Genomic DNA, 14,725 nt, shown 5'->3' on the forward strand with positions numbered 1-14,725 from the left:
TGGTCTGCTGCCCTTGCCAAGCCTCCAACCAAGTTCTGATCAGATCACTCAACCCTCCAGCATCCACCTTTAAAAGAGAGCCAGTGTCTGGAATTAAAAACAAAAAACCAAAGCCTCACTACGAGGGTGAGCTTGGCCATTCTCAAAAGCAGCTCAGGTGCAGAGCAGCTGGTTGGTTTTCATCCAACTCTTTGGAGTTTTCTAATGATGATTTGGTACTTCTGCATGACTGTTTTCAATCCTGGCAGCTGCTTTGAGGGCCCACAGACAGGAAAAGCAGGGTAAATACAATAAATCAAGTCAAGCTGGCTTTTCACTGAACACCTTGAACACAATCCCTTGCTAGAAAGAAAACATGGCTTAACTGAAGAGCTGCTTTAAGTGCCAAGTTTGCACAGCCTCACCTGAGGCTTCCTCCCTGTGTGCTTGAGATTTAACATCTTGCATTTTCTGAGCCAGTCTCCATAGCCCATTGCAAAGCGGACACACATTCATACATGAGGTACCAGCAAGCTAACAGATCCACATACCCTTAAGGGAACGAGTGGCCACCTACCCTCACCTTTTCAAAATAAACTCAATGGTCTGGTCTTGGATATCGGACACAATTTCATCAGTAACTGGTCCACCCCATTGCCTGACACTCTCTTAGCATTGTTACTTCTGGAAAGTGACCTGAATCCGAAAGCTAAGCACAAAGCTCTTTTCTTGCTTTCACTGGTGGTGGCTTGGGTGGTCATTGCTCAACAAGGGAAGTCATGAAAAATGCTACCTGAAGTGGCATGGCTCAATATCGTCTGGGAGATAGCCCTGTCTGAACGTCTCACACAGCACAGGTGAGGGGTGAAGCGAAGAAATATCAGTGTGAGGGAGTGTGGTCTTATTTCCCCCCCCCCCTTTATTAGTATGGACTCAAAGTTCTCAAGCCCTCCACCCACACTTTAGAGGGGTTACAACTGCAGCTGGAAGCAACCCCCAAGAGTCATATAGTCTGACTCCCTGCAATGCAAGGGAGAAAAATTGCAAGTCTAGAAGCAGAGCATAAAGTGTTGAAACAAATCCCTTCTCAGAACCCTTGGACACCAGAGATTCAAATCTCTTTAAAGCTAAAGGAACCCTGACAAGTGGCCAGCTAAACTCCGCTTAAAAGCTTCCAAGGAAGGAGAGTCCACCACTTTCCGAGGGAGTCCATTTGACGGCTGAACAGCTCTTTTTAGAATCATAGGGATGGGAGGGACCACAATGGTGATCTAATCCAACCACCTGCAATGCAGGAATCTTGTATTGTCAGAAAGCTCTTCTTAAGGTTCAGTTGGAATCTCCTTTCTTGCTATTTAAATCCATTGGTTCGGGTCCTCCCCTTCGGAGCAATAGAAAACAAGTTCGCTCCATCCTATAATCAATAATCACACGAAACTGATAATGACTCTTCTAAGGTAATTTAATCATTTGCTGTTATCTGGTCCGATTGTGTATTCTATAACCTGTGTCTGTAACTAGATTCTGCTATGTATGTTTACTCGAAGCTGTTCGATTGTTTTCTTGAAATCAATAAAAATTATTAGAAAAATAAAAAATAAACTCAAAAAGGTTGAGGGGAAGAAGGGGAGGAAGAAGACAAAGCCACAAAGCCCTTAGCAGGCGGTCCACCCCACCCCTCCCTGCATCCACCTGCATGGTGCATCACTCACTGTTTGGGGAAGGAGAAAGCGGTGGTCTCTCCTCTTCCCCATTTCTGCTCCCACCTGCCTCGTCAGCATAACCCAATAAGGAAAATTGAGAAATCAGAAGCCGACTTACCGCTGTAAGCATTTGAAGACAGCAAGCTGCCCCCATGGAAGCCACTGTTCCCATCATGGGAAGAGATGATCCGAGAGCGAGAAGGTGGCAAAGAGATGGACTTCCTCTGCCTTTGTTCACACAGATGGCCTACAAAAGAAGACGAGGCAGAGACTCAGGGAGCACAGGCTCAGGGGATGGACACAGACCTCTCTATCAAACCCCAGGGGGTTCCACAGACCTCCTCCCTCCTCAAGCCACACACCCCACAGTCCCTGCTCTGCACTCTCCTCAAGTGTTTTTGTATAGCTTGAATGTTCCCCTGGAATGTAGTCTTGCCTGGATGGCCTGTAATGGATGCAGCAGGAGAGCTCCTCTAGTGGATTACAAACTGGTTAAGTTGTAGGAAGAAGAACAAGCATTACTGAAGCAGAGTCAGCATGGCTTCTGCAAGGGCAAATCCTGTCTCATGAACCTTCTCTGAGCATATGGATAGAGGTGATCGAGTTGATATAGTGTACTTGGACTTTGAAAGGGTTTCAACAAAGTCTCCCGAGTAAGCTTAGCCCTCAAAGAATAAGAGAAGAGGTCACAAATTGGCTAAGCAGCAGAAAGCAGAGAGTAGGAATAAATGGTTGATTCTCTAGATGCAGAGATGTTGAAAGTGGAGTCGCCCAAAGATCGCTATTAGGACCTGTGCTTTTTAACTTATTCGTAAACGATCTAGAGTTAGGCATGAGCAATGAGGTGCCAAGGTCTACTGACGATACTAAATTGTTCATGGTCACTAAAACAAAAAGGGATTGGGGAGAGCTCCAAAAGGACCTCTCTAAACTGAATAAATGGGGGGTAAGATGGCAAATGCAATTCCATGTAAACAAGTGCAAAGTAATGCAGTCAGGGCTAAAATAATAATAATAATAATTTCACCTATATGCTCATGGGGTCTGAACTGGTGATGAAAGGCTAGGAATGAGACCTTGGGGTCATACTAGAGAACTCGAAGATCTTGACCCAGCATACAGCGACTGTGAAAAGGGCAAATTCCAGGCAAAGGCTCATTAGAAAAGGAATTGAAAACAAAGCTACGGCTATCATAAAGCCATTATAGAAATCTATGGTGCAACCACATTTGGAATACTGTGTACTGTTCCACTCACCCCACCTCAAAAGGATATTGTAGAGTTGAAAAAGGTTCAAAAAAGGGCAACCAAGAAAATCAAAATAAGGAAAGGTGTTTGGGACTTTTTAGTTTAGAGAAAAGGTAAGTGGTGCATGATAGAAGTTTATAAAATTATGCATGTCGTAAGTAAATAGACATAAGTTTTTCTCTCTTCTTCATGAGACATGGACACCCATTGAAGCTGAAGCTTGTAATATCTAGGGCAAATAACAGAACATCCTTCACACAGCGCACAGTTAAAAATATGAAAGTCCCTCCTGCAGGAGGCAGTAATGGCCACCAACCCGGATGGCTTTAAAGGAGGACTGGACAAATTCATGGAGGACAAGGCTATCATTGGCTACTAGCCATGATGGCTACACTCTGCCTCCACAGTTGGAGGCAATAATGCTTCTGAATACCAGTTGCTGGAAACCACAGGAGGGGAGAGGGCTCTTGTGCATGGGTCCTGTTTGCAGGTTTCCCACAGGCAATGTTTGGTCACTGTGAGAACAAGATGTTGGCCCGTTCTAGCAGGCTCTTCTTATAGCCTTATGTTTCCATGTTTCCAAAGCATATCTGGAGACGCATGTGCATTTCGAAGTGGCTAATTCCAGTCTTAAGATATAGTATTCAGAACGTGCCTTTGGCTTGTTGGAGAGCTTTCTCTCTACCCTCCTCCCCTCCTCCTCTTTTTCTCAGATCTTTCAAAGCCTCAAGCTAGGTTTGCTTTTTGGGGTTTTATTAATGGGAGTTTTTTTAGGTTTTTTTTTTTACAAGAAGCACCAGAACAAGTACGCTACAGAAAACAAAGTCTACCTTCCCCGGAGCAATGTTAATAATGAAGGTGACTGAGCAAGCTTGGGTTTCTTTCCAGAAAGGAGCCTAACAGGAACCATCTGCAGAGGCACCAGAGCAATTCTAAGCCCCAAAAGCACCCCCTCAAAGAATCAATTCCTTCCCCCTCATGGCAATTGCCTTATCTTATTTTATACCTTTCTGACACCGAAGGGGAACTCAGTGGGATCTCCTTTGACTTTCGGAAATAAACACCTTGATGCATAATGGCAAGCTTATCCAGTCTCTTTGCAAGTCCGACAGCTCCTTTGATCTCTGACTCAACCTGCCAGCCAAAACTCTCTTTTTTAAAAAATAAAAAAGCCCCTCTCTCCCATCTAAACCCACAGCCCGTTCAGAAAAAGAGAGTTATCAAAGGAGGCACCTTAAGGCTCTTTCTGCATAAGAGGGTCTTTGATTTTGCAGTGCGCAATGGAAGCCAGGATCCTCTGAAACGGGAGCAAGTGAGCGCCTTCATCCCTTGGATCCTCTGAAGGAAGCTTACACTTCCTGGCTCCTTCAAGCAGTTCCTTCTTGATCTGTTCCTTCCAAATGCAGGAAGGTCCTTCTTTGAAGTCACAATTTCTACAGTCCCCATAGTTGCCATGGTGAAGTATTTACTTAATTTTAGCAGGGGGACCATTGCTCAGTGGTCAGAGCACATGATCTGCACAGGTGAAGGGCACAGCTCTGCCCTCCAAGAGAGGGGGCTCAGGTGGGATTGTTGTGGGGGTGCTGCCACCACCCACCACCTGCTGCCCGAGGAAGCTGCCTCACTTTATTTAATGGCAACGCTGGCTCCAAGCCTTCATAAAAAGCTCCCATTGGCACCAATTAAAGTAACATCTAGTTTAGCTCAAAGAGATCAAAGTACAGGTGATCTGTGAACCGCAGAGCAGCAATTTAGAAAGTCCTGAGCAGGGCAAAAAAATGGCACCAAGCGCGAACTAATTTGGGATGATGAGGGGGATGGTCAGGAGGGCTGGGGCTGAGAGCAATGTCAAATCATCATGCCTTTCAACTATCTGAGGGAAAGAGCAGGATTTGGCCTGGCCCTTGCAAAGGAATCGATCTTTCCCTGGCCACAAGTATTCTGGTCCCTGCATAATCAGCAAAGCAAGAAGTGTCCCTATTACTCAGCCATCCAAACTCAGTAGTTCTCAGACAGCACGGGATCAGAGAACATTTTTTTATCATCGTCGTCATCGTCGTCTCATGTGGCAGATCTTCAAAGAACAACAGAACCGACAAACCTGCTTCCCCCTCCTTCCCCAGATGAGATGATTGATTACTGAGAGGCCGTCAGTCTCCTGGACCAACACAATTCCAGTCACTCAAACAAATATACAAATTATAAACATTAAAATAGCCAGAAAATGTTGTAGAGTGAAGGGGCTTCCTCCGTGTCCCCTTTAGCTGCATACATAAAGGTATAACAGTCCCTTGTAAATGTGTCCTTCCCTTTCAAACCTCTCACAAGCTTTGATTTGTCAGTCAATTTCCCTGCCAAAGCCAACTGCCATACTTTCGTCTCTACTAGGGTGGCGATTGATGCTCCTTCCAGAAATTTCCAGTACCTCCTTGCTACTGGTAGACTAGATGCCAACAACAACCAGCCAACAAGACGACTGAAATGCAGGATCAAGGAACATGTAGCTGTGGAGTCAAAGAGGAGGAATGGGGCTCTGTGCCTTTGCCAGGACTTGCCAAGTCCCTTTTGAATCTCTCTCCGCCATTAGATCATTTCCTTCCCCGGCCTTTGATTCATCTCTGGATTGATCATCGCAGCCCCTGTCCCTCCCCCACTCCTTGCTAAAGAGCTTATCACCCACTTGCAGGCAAAGTATGAAATGTCAATTTATGATACGGTAGAATGGAAGCTAATCTTTCTTCTGAAGATAAGATTTTTTTTGCGGGGGGTGGAAACACATGGAGTCAGACCGCCTTTATTTTTTTGCAGACAGATGAATTAAAGCACCTGCTACGAGGCCTGTAGCGCTAAGGCCCTTATAAGCCCGGATTCCTCGTCCTTCCAGGTACGGTTCTGTGCAGCTTCCAACGCCCCCGCCTCCGTTTCCCCTGCGTTGTTGTTTTGTTGGCATCTAATTGAGTGTCGCCTTTTCCATATTGTCTCCTTTCAAAGCCGCCTTGGATTGCCCGCTTGTAAACAAGACTAAGCAGAATTAATGACCTGTGTATTTCCACCATGCCGCAACAACCCGATGTTATTACCGTTGTCGGGGCACAGGGGGGATAATAAGCTTTCGCAACGCAAGGTGCAAATCTTCTGCTTTCCTCCCCTTCCCCCTCCGAGGAGCTGGAAATCCTCCCTAAACAGCCCAAACAGTTGTTTTCCGTCAGCTGTGGAGCTGATGCCCGTGTCTCAGTAGGATGGGGTGCTAGGCTACAGGGCCAGGTGGCGCAGGCACAGCAGAGTCAGAATCACAGCAGAGGTCCTTTCCTAGAAACACCCCTGGCAGGCTGTGCTTGGTGGGGGTGGATTTTGTCAGCACTCTATTACATAAAAACGAAAACCAACTACTCTGCCAGAGGGGGTGCTGGAGAGGTTTTGAGGTTTGATGATCCGCTCTGGGATTTTACTGCTGAACTATGCTTATCTGAACCCTGGCTGGGGCTAGAGATGGAACAAATTATTTCTGGTCCATGTCACTTTGGGATCCCATGTGGCCCTGTTTCTGCATTTATAGGCAAGTACTTTTTGATATTTTGAGCTCTGTCCTCCAGGATTAAATAAAATTGACCTGGGCGGATCTCCTTGGGAAGGAAATCCTGGGTACAGCTGAGTTCTGTTTTAATCTGAGGCTAAAGAGCCATAGGTTGCCCCGGAAAGCCAATGGAAATGCCTGAACAAACAAGACTCTTACCGATGTTAGCCAGGCTCAGGTGGAGACGCCCTCGCACAACAGCATGGACTCCAATGGGCTTCACACCCCCGTGCTTGAGAATCTCCCCACTCATCACGGTTGTGTCCTGCTTGTATTCCATGGTGACAACCTCCAGCTCACGGTGGACTTGGACAGCTGTCCGGCCCTGGCGGAGCAAATGCTGCAGAACAAGGAAAGTCTGTGTCTGATTGGCAGATCATTCAGATGTGTGCATGTGTTGGAGAGTGTGGACTCACACAGCAGGAAGCCAGTGTGGTGTAGTGGTTAAAGTGTCAGAACAGGACCGGGGGAACCAGGGTTCAAATCCCTAACTCGGCCATGAAGCTCACTGGGAGACCTTGGGACAGTCACTACCTCATATGATTGTTTGGGGATTAAATGAAAATTTGGGGGGGGGGGTGCATATATGCCACCTTGGGCTCTTTGAAGAAAAAATGTGATATAAATGCAAGAAATGAATAAATAAAAAGCCAATCCTTTTTTGAGTTGTCCTCTGAAATCAGTTATCAGACTGGCTGCCAGACAGGCAGTAGGCATAATCCAAACTTTCCCAAGCTGGTGCCCTCTAGCTGTTCTGGACTACAACTCCCACTGGACTCCTTATTTTTGCCTAAGATGTATATCTCCTTTGTGGGGATGAACTACAAATCCCAACTTTTTCAATCTAGGTCCCAACCTGAGAACATAGGGTTGCATTGTCATTAGCAGCCAACAACCACCAATGCTCTTTTGTGTGTGAGATCTCCTAGCCACAAATAACCATAAGGAACATTTTGCGGATACGGAAAACTGCAGGGGCGGGGAATGCTCTCATATCCTCCTTGCAAGATCTGGTTAGCCACTGTGTGAAAAGAATGCTGGACAAGATGGCCTGATCCGACTGGCTCCTCTTTTGTTCTTAACATAAAACACATCCTTACACTGAGTTAGGTCATTGGTCCATCTAGGTCACCCTTGTCTACGTCAGCTGTCCCCAATCAGGTGTTTATGACTACAACTCCCATCAGCCCCAACCAGCACGGCCATATGATGCTGAGACTGATGGAAGCTGTGGTCTCAAACGTCTGAAGCACACCAGGTTTGCAACAGCTGATATAATTCATAGGGAGTAGAATCAGTGGAAAATGTAAAAGGTCTAGTCATCTCTAAATACTCTATATTTCAGTATGTCCACTTTGAGTGAGACCCTGTCAACATATAACACTTGTGCTCAGAGACCTGCTATTTTTGTTTAAACAAAGCTACCCAGCTGTGCAGAATGATGATGATAATAATAATAATAATAATTCATTGTACCCCGCCCATCTGGCTGGGTTTCAATCTGTCTTTAGCTTATTGCTGATTTAAATTACTATATGAATGTTTTAAATAGCTGGGGGGGGGGGGTTACTGATAACCTTATTCTTTTTGTAAACTGCTTTGAGGTTTTTGTTTTTGTTACGCTCAAGTGGTATTTAAATTTTACGGAATTGGCTCAGGGTGGGGTGGGGGTTGTCCCTCCCAAGAGTCAGTTCCAACTTAACTAATCCCCACCTTCAGCTTCACAGCAGCAGATCCAACGAGGAGCAACGAATCGCCATCCCACGCGTCTATTTGCAGAGTGTGCTCGGCCAGGTAACGGATAAACCACCGTTGCTCACCTGGCTTGAGGAAACCAGGATCCACCATATATTTCAGCTGGAAACCTGGGGAGCCTGCAGAGAAAGTTGCTGGTTACAGGTGTGTAAGGCCCAAAACAAAAAACTCGCTGAGGGTATGAGCCATTCCACAGTGGAACCAACTCCCTCGGGTGGTGGTGGGCTCAGGGACACATTCCATCTAGGAGAAGCATTCAAGGAGGGTGTGGAGCTGGGCAGGTGGGGGTGTAGAGACTAGGGAATGTCCTGAGGGCCTGCCAGGGACTGGGCAGAGGAGCAATGGGGGAGACCACCTCCTCAGCTTGACCCAGGGAGAAGGAAGAGGAAGGAGGTTTAGATTTACAACAGGGGTTTGAGGGAGGTCACAGCTCAGAGGCAGATGAGGGGAAAAGCTGGGAAATAATGGGAGAGGAGGAGGAAGCTCCAGGGGGCAACAGCTGACAGACACCGTGTCTTTAGAATGCACTGCAGACCCCCCTCTCCCAGAACCCAGCAAGCCTTGGAAGTAGGAGAGCAAAGTGCTCAAAGACAGAGGGCACGTAGCAACGCCCGTAGGAGAGACAATGAGAATGATGAATGAGGTGGAGATTCACTTGGGACAACGCCATTATCCAAGAGTCTGGGTTCTATAGCCTCTCTCTGTAAATACTGAATAAAAAGAGGACGGTAAGAAACATTCCCTTGTCTTTGTACGTTCCTGGGCAACCAGCCGGGAGTCGCTGGCAGCAACCTGACAGGGCCAGATATAAAGGCTCCTGGGGCTACTCTCAGCCCCTGTATCTGAAACTTTCTATCCCTAGTCTAAATGGAATGGCAGTGGTTCTCTGGGGCTTTAAATGAGGACGGGACCTTCGGGAGGCAAAGTAGGTGTCCTGCTAATGCACTCTATTTAGTTGGAGAGCCACTACGTTATCTGCTCTCTGTGCTGCTCCTGTGTTATGTTTTCTAACTTTCATTATGTTTTCTTTCTTGTTGGCTTGTACTTTATATGCTACATTAATTTTTCCAAAAAAAGCTTTACAGAATAATAGAAACATAAAATCATAGAAACTGTAGAGTTGGAAGGATCTCTAAGGCTCATCTAGTCCAAACCCCTACAATGCAGGAATCACAGCTAATGATCTTTAAAAGAAGGAGAGAAGAGTGTGGCAGCATAATTCAGCAACAGAGTTGAAAAGGGAAAGAAGAGAAGGGAAGGGGCATTGGATCACAGCGAGGCCTTGTGCCTTCCTGACTTGAACAGCACTGGCATTTGTCAATGGATCTAGGGAGCAACTGAGGAGTGGAAGATGATGAGCAGTTCAGCTCCAACAAGAGGACCAACCCTTGAGGGCCTTCCTTTTCAAAAGTCATCAGCAAATGAGGGGTCTGCTGCTGCTGTGTGGCTCCACTTTAATAAACAGAATGATCAAGGCTATTATGAAAGATCTGGCTAAGTAACTTTTAAAGTCACACTGGGAGCGTCCTATCCCAGCACAGAGCAGCATTTAATGTGTGTCTTTCCCCCTTTTTAATTTCCATTAACTGTTCCACGGGGGAGAGGGGTGGCTTTATGAACCAGAGACACTCAGCAGGGTATAGAACAGGACCGCCTCTCCCGGGACGAGGCTTTAATAAGACCAAAAAGCACTTTGCAGAGCGAAACAAGGCGTCTGAAGCTTGGCTGCTCGGATGCGTAGAACTCGAAATAAATAAAGAAAAATCTGCTTAGCTAACTGGCAAGTCAGCATTCTGGATTGCCAAATCTCAGCCCTGATGCTTACCAGTGCCTGACACTCCGTCCTAGTTCTACAAAGAGCAGATTATGTATACTGAACCTGTGTCTTAACTGTACTGCTACAGACTGAAGATGAGGCTTCTCATATCTGAATATTGGAAGGCTCTGCACAGTCCTGGTTGCCTCCCCTCAAAAAGAATATTGCAGAGTTGAAAAAGGATCAGAAAATAGCATCCAAAATGATCATAGCAGTGGAGCGACTCCCCTGTGAAGAAAGGTTATGAAACTTTGCACGGCATGGAGAGAATGGTGAGAGAGAAGTCTTCCTCTGTCTCTCATAACACTAGAACTTGTGGAAGATTCAGGACAGATAAAAGAAAAGACTTCTTCATTCAGCAGATAGTTAAACTATGGAACTCCCTCCATAGGATCTGTTGACTCCAGAAGGCAGTGATGGCCACTAATCTGGGTGGCTTTAAAAAAAAGATTAGACAAATTCATGGAGGAGAGGGCTATCGATGGCTACTAACAATGTTCTACCTCCATGGTCAGAGGCAGTGATGCTTCTGAATACCAGTTGCTGGAAGCCACAAGAGGGGAGAGCGCTCTTGTGCTCAGGTCTTGCTTGTGGGGTTCCCCTGGGGCATCTTGGTCCGCCACTGTGAGAAACAGGATGCTGGACTAGATGGGCCTCCTTTGGCCTGGTCTAGAAGGCTCTTCCCATGTTCTTATGCTATTAAGTTCAAACACCCACTCAACCTCTATGTCTGTTTTCAAGAAGATCAGAAACACGGTGCTTAGTGAACTGGGAATACAGGCATCTGGGAGATGGGAGTAAAACTTGGCTTGCACATATGTCAATGGCCTAATCTCCAACCTGAAAACCAAAACTGTTTTAAAGGAGGAAAGGGAGAATTTACAATACACCAAGGCAGTATCTGAAGCGAAGCCTCTCAAATGGTGGGCTTTACTAGCTACACTTCTGTTCTGAAGGAATGATGGCTCAACAGCATAGCAGATTCTAATTCTTGCTATCTGTGCTTGGGAGTCAGTTGTTATACGTGTCATTGACCTATTAAAAACTGGAGTTAACCTCGCTCGCAGGTGTCCCTTCAGCTTCCACTTCCATCAGGCTCACGGCGGAAAGGAGAATTTTGCTGACTCGCAGCTTGAGACTTCATCCCTGGGGGATGCTGCAACAAGCCCGGAGCCGGCTCTGAGTGCTGCATTCTGAATTGGGAATGATCCTTCTTGGAGGGCCTCATTTTTCAAACTGAAGAGACAGCTGGATTCAAGTCTGCCTGGAATTCACACTCTCTAGTATGGCAGCCTCTCTCCCTCCCTCCCTTCAGAAACAGAGAGATCCGAGTGATAGCTGTGATGTTCAAGTGACTGTAGGAAAGGTTTAGAGATATTCCTTACTGACACACTGCAGGCCTAATTGCTATGACATCAGAGAGAGTCTTTGTCAGTGTTTAACTAAGCTGCTCTGATTCTAAAGGCATCCAAATACCATTTGTGGAGCTTCTTGGCTCATAGGAAGAGAGAAGAAAGGTAGGAAGACATATCTAAGGAAGAGCGACAGACTAAGGAGGGATACTAGGGAAGGCAGCTGACTAAGGGAACCATGGGGAAGGACTGGAGGGTAGAAATAAGTTTCTGCCCATCTGTTCCCCTCAGGCCTTACCAAGGTTCAGGGTCCCATCTTCCTTGATTTGCACCAAGATGTGAGAAGATGGAATGAATGGAGCTGCCTTCGAGGTATCTGCATTGACCAGCTGCAATCGGGGAGTTGTGACTGGAGGGAAGCGGTAGAACTGGAAGGTGAAATAGATGGTTTTGGGCCACGTCTCCAAGGCTGTCCTGTCCTCTGCAGCCCTTGTTTAACAACAACCGAAAGGGACAAAAGACAATTAAATCCTGATGATTTAAATCCCTATGCCATGAGTCACCAATTCCCAGGGTATGTACTGGCCGGGCCAAGGGCACCTCTCAAAGGATGGCTAGCTAATTCTTTGAAAAGCTAAAGGTTTTTGAGAGACAGGACCTGCCTTCCTACAGCAGAGGCTGCCTGCTCTGACCTCAGCTCTGACCTTGTCTGCCTCCAATCAACCTCAGCTGGGGGATTGGTCATTCTGACAACTCCCTGCATCACTGGAACTGCTCCCTGCTACACACCTAACAAAGACTTGTGTCCCTTGGCACACCTTGCATGATCTACCTGTCTGGACTGGCTATTGGAGCTATTCCTTAGAACACCTGGAATTAAATCCTTGAGAATCTTGGTGCTCATCCCCCAGCCTCCTCCTCCCCCTGCATAAAAAAACCCACAAGTCCATAGACCTTAAGTCTGGGTAGACACATTTGGTAACACGAGAGGAATTTTTAATTTCTGAATGATACCATTACAGGAGTCTGATGCTGATAGAGGAAGGTTTTCAGTACAATGCAAAAAGACATGTTTAAGACACAGAACAACCTCTCAAATGGGTCTTCTGGTATCCCTACAGGCTATTCTACTTATTTTATTTCTTCCTTTGTGTTAACCAATCACTTCCACACACTCACGGTGGATGGATTAGATCAGCAGAGACTGGTTGAGGAAAAGAGAAATGAGAAATAAGGATGTCTCTTTTCCCCCTTATGGACAAGTAAGAGCTGGGCCAAATCTTCATACATTGCCTGAAGACATCTCCCTGTTTAACGAAGGGGAATTATTTGGCAAATAGTCATGCAAAACTTGTAAACAATGAATCTGAAATGCCTGTGTTTCCTCCAAGACTTAGTCCCTGTGGACGAGCTCAGAGACGCAGCACTGCCTCCCTCAGCTGGGTTCCCTGTCAGCTAGTTCAGGAACTACATAGCTCTCTGGAGCCTTAAAAACAAAGCAACCATCATAACACAGTTGTTTGTTGCTTCCAGCACAGCTTTTTGTGCAAAATGCTAGGTGTCCAGGGCTCGGAAGGAAAACAGTGCCATTTTTGATGCAGCTCAAAACTATTGCAAAATCCAAGTTTTTTCCTGATAACAACAAAACCCAAACTACCTCAAAAGCACTGATTCAGTCACAGAGATGGGAAGGCCGGGGGGGGGGGCAGGACTGGAAAAATGGGGGGGGCAGTTTTTTCCAGTTTTTTCTAAAGCCGTTTTCCCCCCAGAAAAATTGTAAAAAAAACCAATTTTGATACAGTTGTATATTCCACACACTCCCCCCCCCCCCCGGAAAAAAAAACAGCTATGGGGAAAAAATTGAAAAAAACCCCTGGGTTTCCACCACCCCACCCAATTTTTCCAGTTTTTTCCCAGGCCTTCCCATCTCTAGACTCAGACCTGTCTTGAACCCCAGAAACAGGCTTTACCTGGTAAATGCAAGAAACTGCAGGATGATTTCATTGTTCTGCAGAAGGTCAGCTTCTTCCCGCTGTGGGATGAAGTTCACAGGGTCCACAGGGTCCACAATTTGGACAGGCTCCTTGTTGCAGTCCAGGAGCTGAGGGAATCCTGATGCACGCAAGCGGGCGAGAGCAGCCCGCGTAAGGCCAGTGCTAGGACTGAAGCAGAGGCAGGCAGCTGAGTCTGGGGGAAGCCAACAGACTCTCAGCCTAAGCGTTTCCCCCTCTAGCACATATCTGGGGAAATCAACTGGCCTTAAGAGCAAGGGTGCAAATATCTAGATGTCCAGTGGCCAAAAGCTTTGGGGAGATACCCAGCACTTGTGTTTCTGCAGAGAGCAGGGAAGCGGGATTCTACTCCCATCTGGCTCCTTAAAAAGCCTTGCTGGATCAAGGCCACTGCCCTCAAGATGGGAGTCAAGGTTATGTGGGTCCAGTGACACCTGGGGGGGCCACAGAATGCTTCCCATCCCTGGCTTACATGAAAGGGGTGGTGGAGGAGGCTTCCTCATCACCCCTTGAAATCTTCTCTGGCTTCCTCCCCACCCAAACGAACAAGCCCTTGCTTTTTCTTATTACTGCCAATGAGGCTGTGCTGTCTTCAGCAGCACTTCCTCAGCAGCAGAAATGGGGGCTCTCAGTCCTCCTCTCCATGTCCATCAGCCACACCCCACAATCCTGTCTGCTGTGTCAGGCCCAACCGACAGGTGACTAGGCCCCGCCTCCTCCCTGCACAACCTCACCTTTCTGAGTGCGGCCCCAGGGCCATGATGGGCACGTGCACTGGTGTGAAGGGCAGCTCCTGGAGCTGATCTGCGGTGGGGGATTCCTGGGCCAGCGAGCTGTAGCTGAGGTTGGACTCCAAGTGGGTGATGGCTCCACGGGGGTTATCCTGCTTGCAAAGGGGAAAAGGAAAGGGATGTTCATCCAAAACAGGCAAGCTGGCTGACACATGCCTGTGGTTGGATGCAGAGAGGGCTGTGCGCAGACAGAACAAAGCATAGTATCATATAACCGTAGAGTTGGAAGGCACCCAAAGGTCAAATAGTTCAACCCCAGCAAAGCAGGAATAACAGCTAAAGAAGCCCTGACAGATGGCCACCTAACCTCCAATGAAGGAGTCCACCACCTTCCAAAGTAACACAAGGTGCCTCTGGATATCCCACAAGCAGGGCCTGAAAGGTACTGGATACAGGGCCAGCTCTGAGATGAAGGGCAAGGCAGTGCTCCCCCCCCCACCCCCGCTCATTCCAAATACAGAAGCCAGCAAAGACCAATGACTGGGTCTTATTTCA

General features: G+C 47.0%; 1 protein-coding gene across 2 annotated transcripts in view; it reads right to left on the reverse strand.

The window, feature by feature from the left end:
* Positions 1–14,725, reverse strand: part of NPHP4 (nephrocystin 4) — a 96,145-nt gene that overhangs the window by 16,874 nt on the left and 64,546 nt on the right. For both annotated transcript variants that reach the window (XM_081017113.1, XM_081017112.1), the window contains exons 14-19: positions 14,174–14,322; positions 13,398–13,589; positions 11,726–11,916; positions 8,218–8,378; positions 6,664–6,844; positions 1,801–1,929 (exon numbers count right to left, since the gene is read on the reverse strand). In XM_081017113.1, the coding sequence (XP_080873239.1) occupies positions 1,801–1,929; positions 6,664–6,844; positions 8,218–8,378; positions 11,726–11,916; positions 13,398–13,589; positions 14,174–14,322 (1,003 nt within the window). The remainder of the gene's footprint in view (positions 1–1,800; positions 1,930–6,663; positions 6,845–8,217; positions 8,379–11,725; positions 11,917–13,397; positions 13,590–14,173; positions 14,323–14,725) is intronic.

This window comes from Podarcis pityusensis, assembly GCF_964106645.2.
Source record: "Podarcis pityusensis genome assembly, chromosome: 8".
Lineage (NCBI taxonomy): Eukaryota > Metazoa > Chordata > Lepidosauria > Squamata > Lacertidae > Podarcis > Podarcis pityusensis.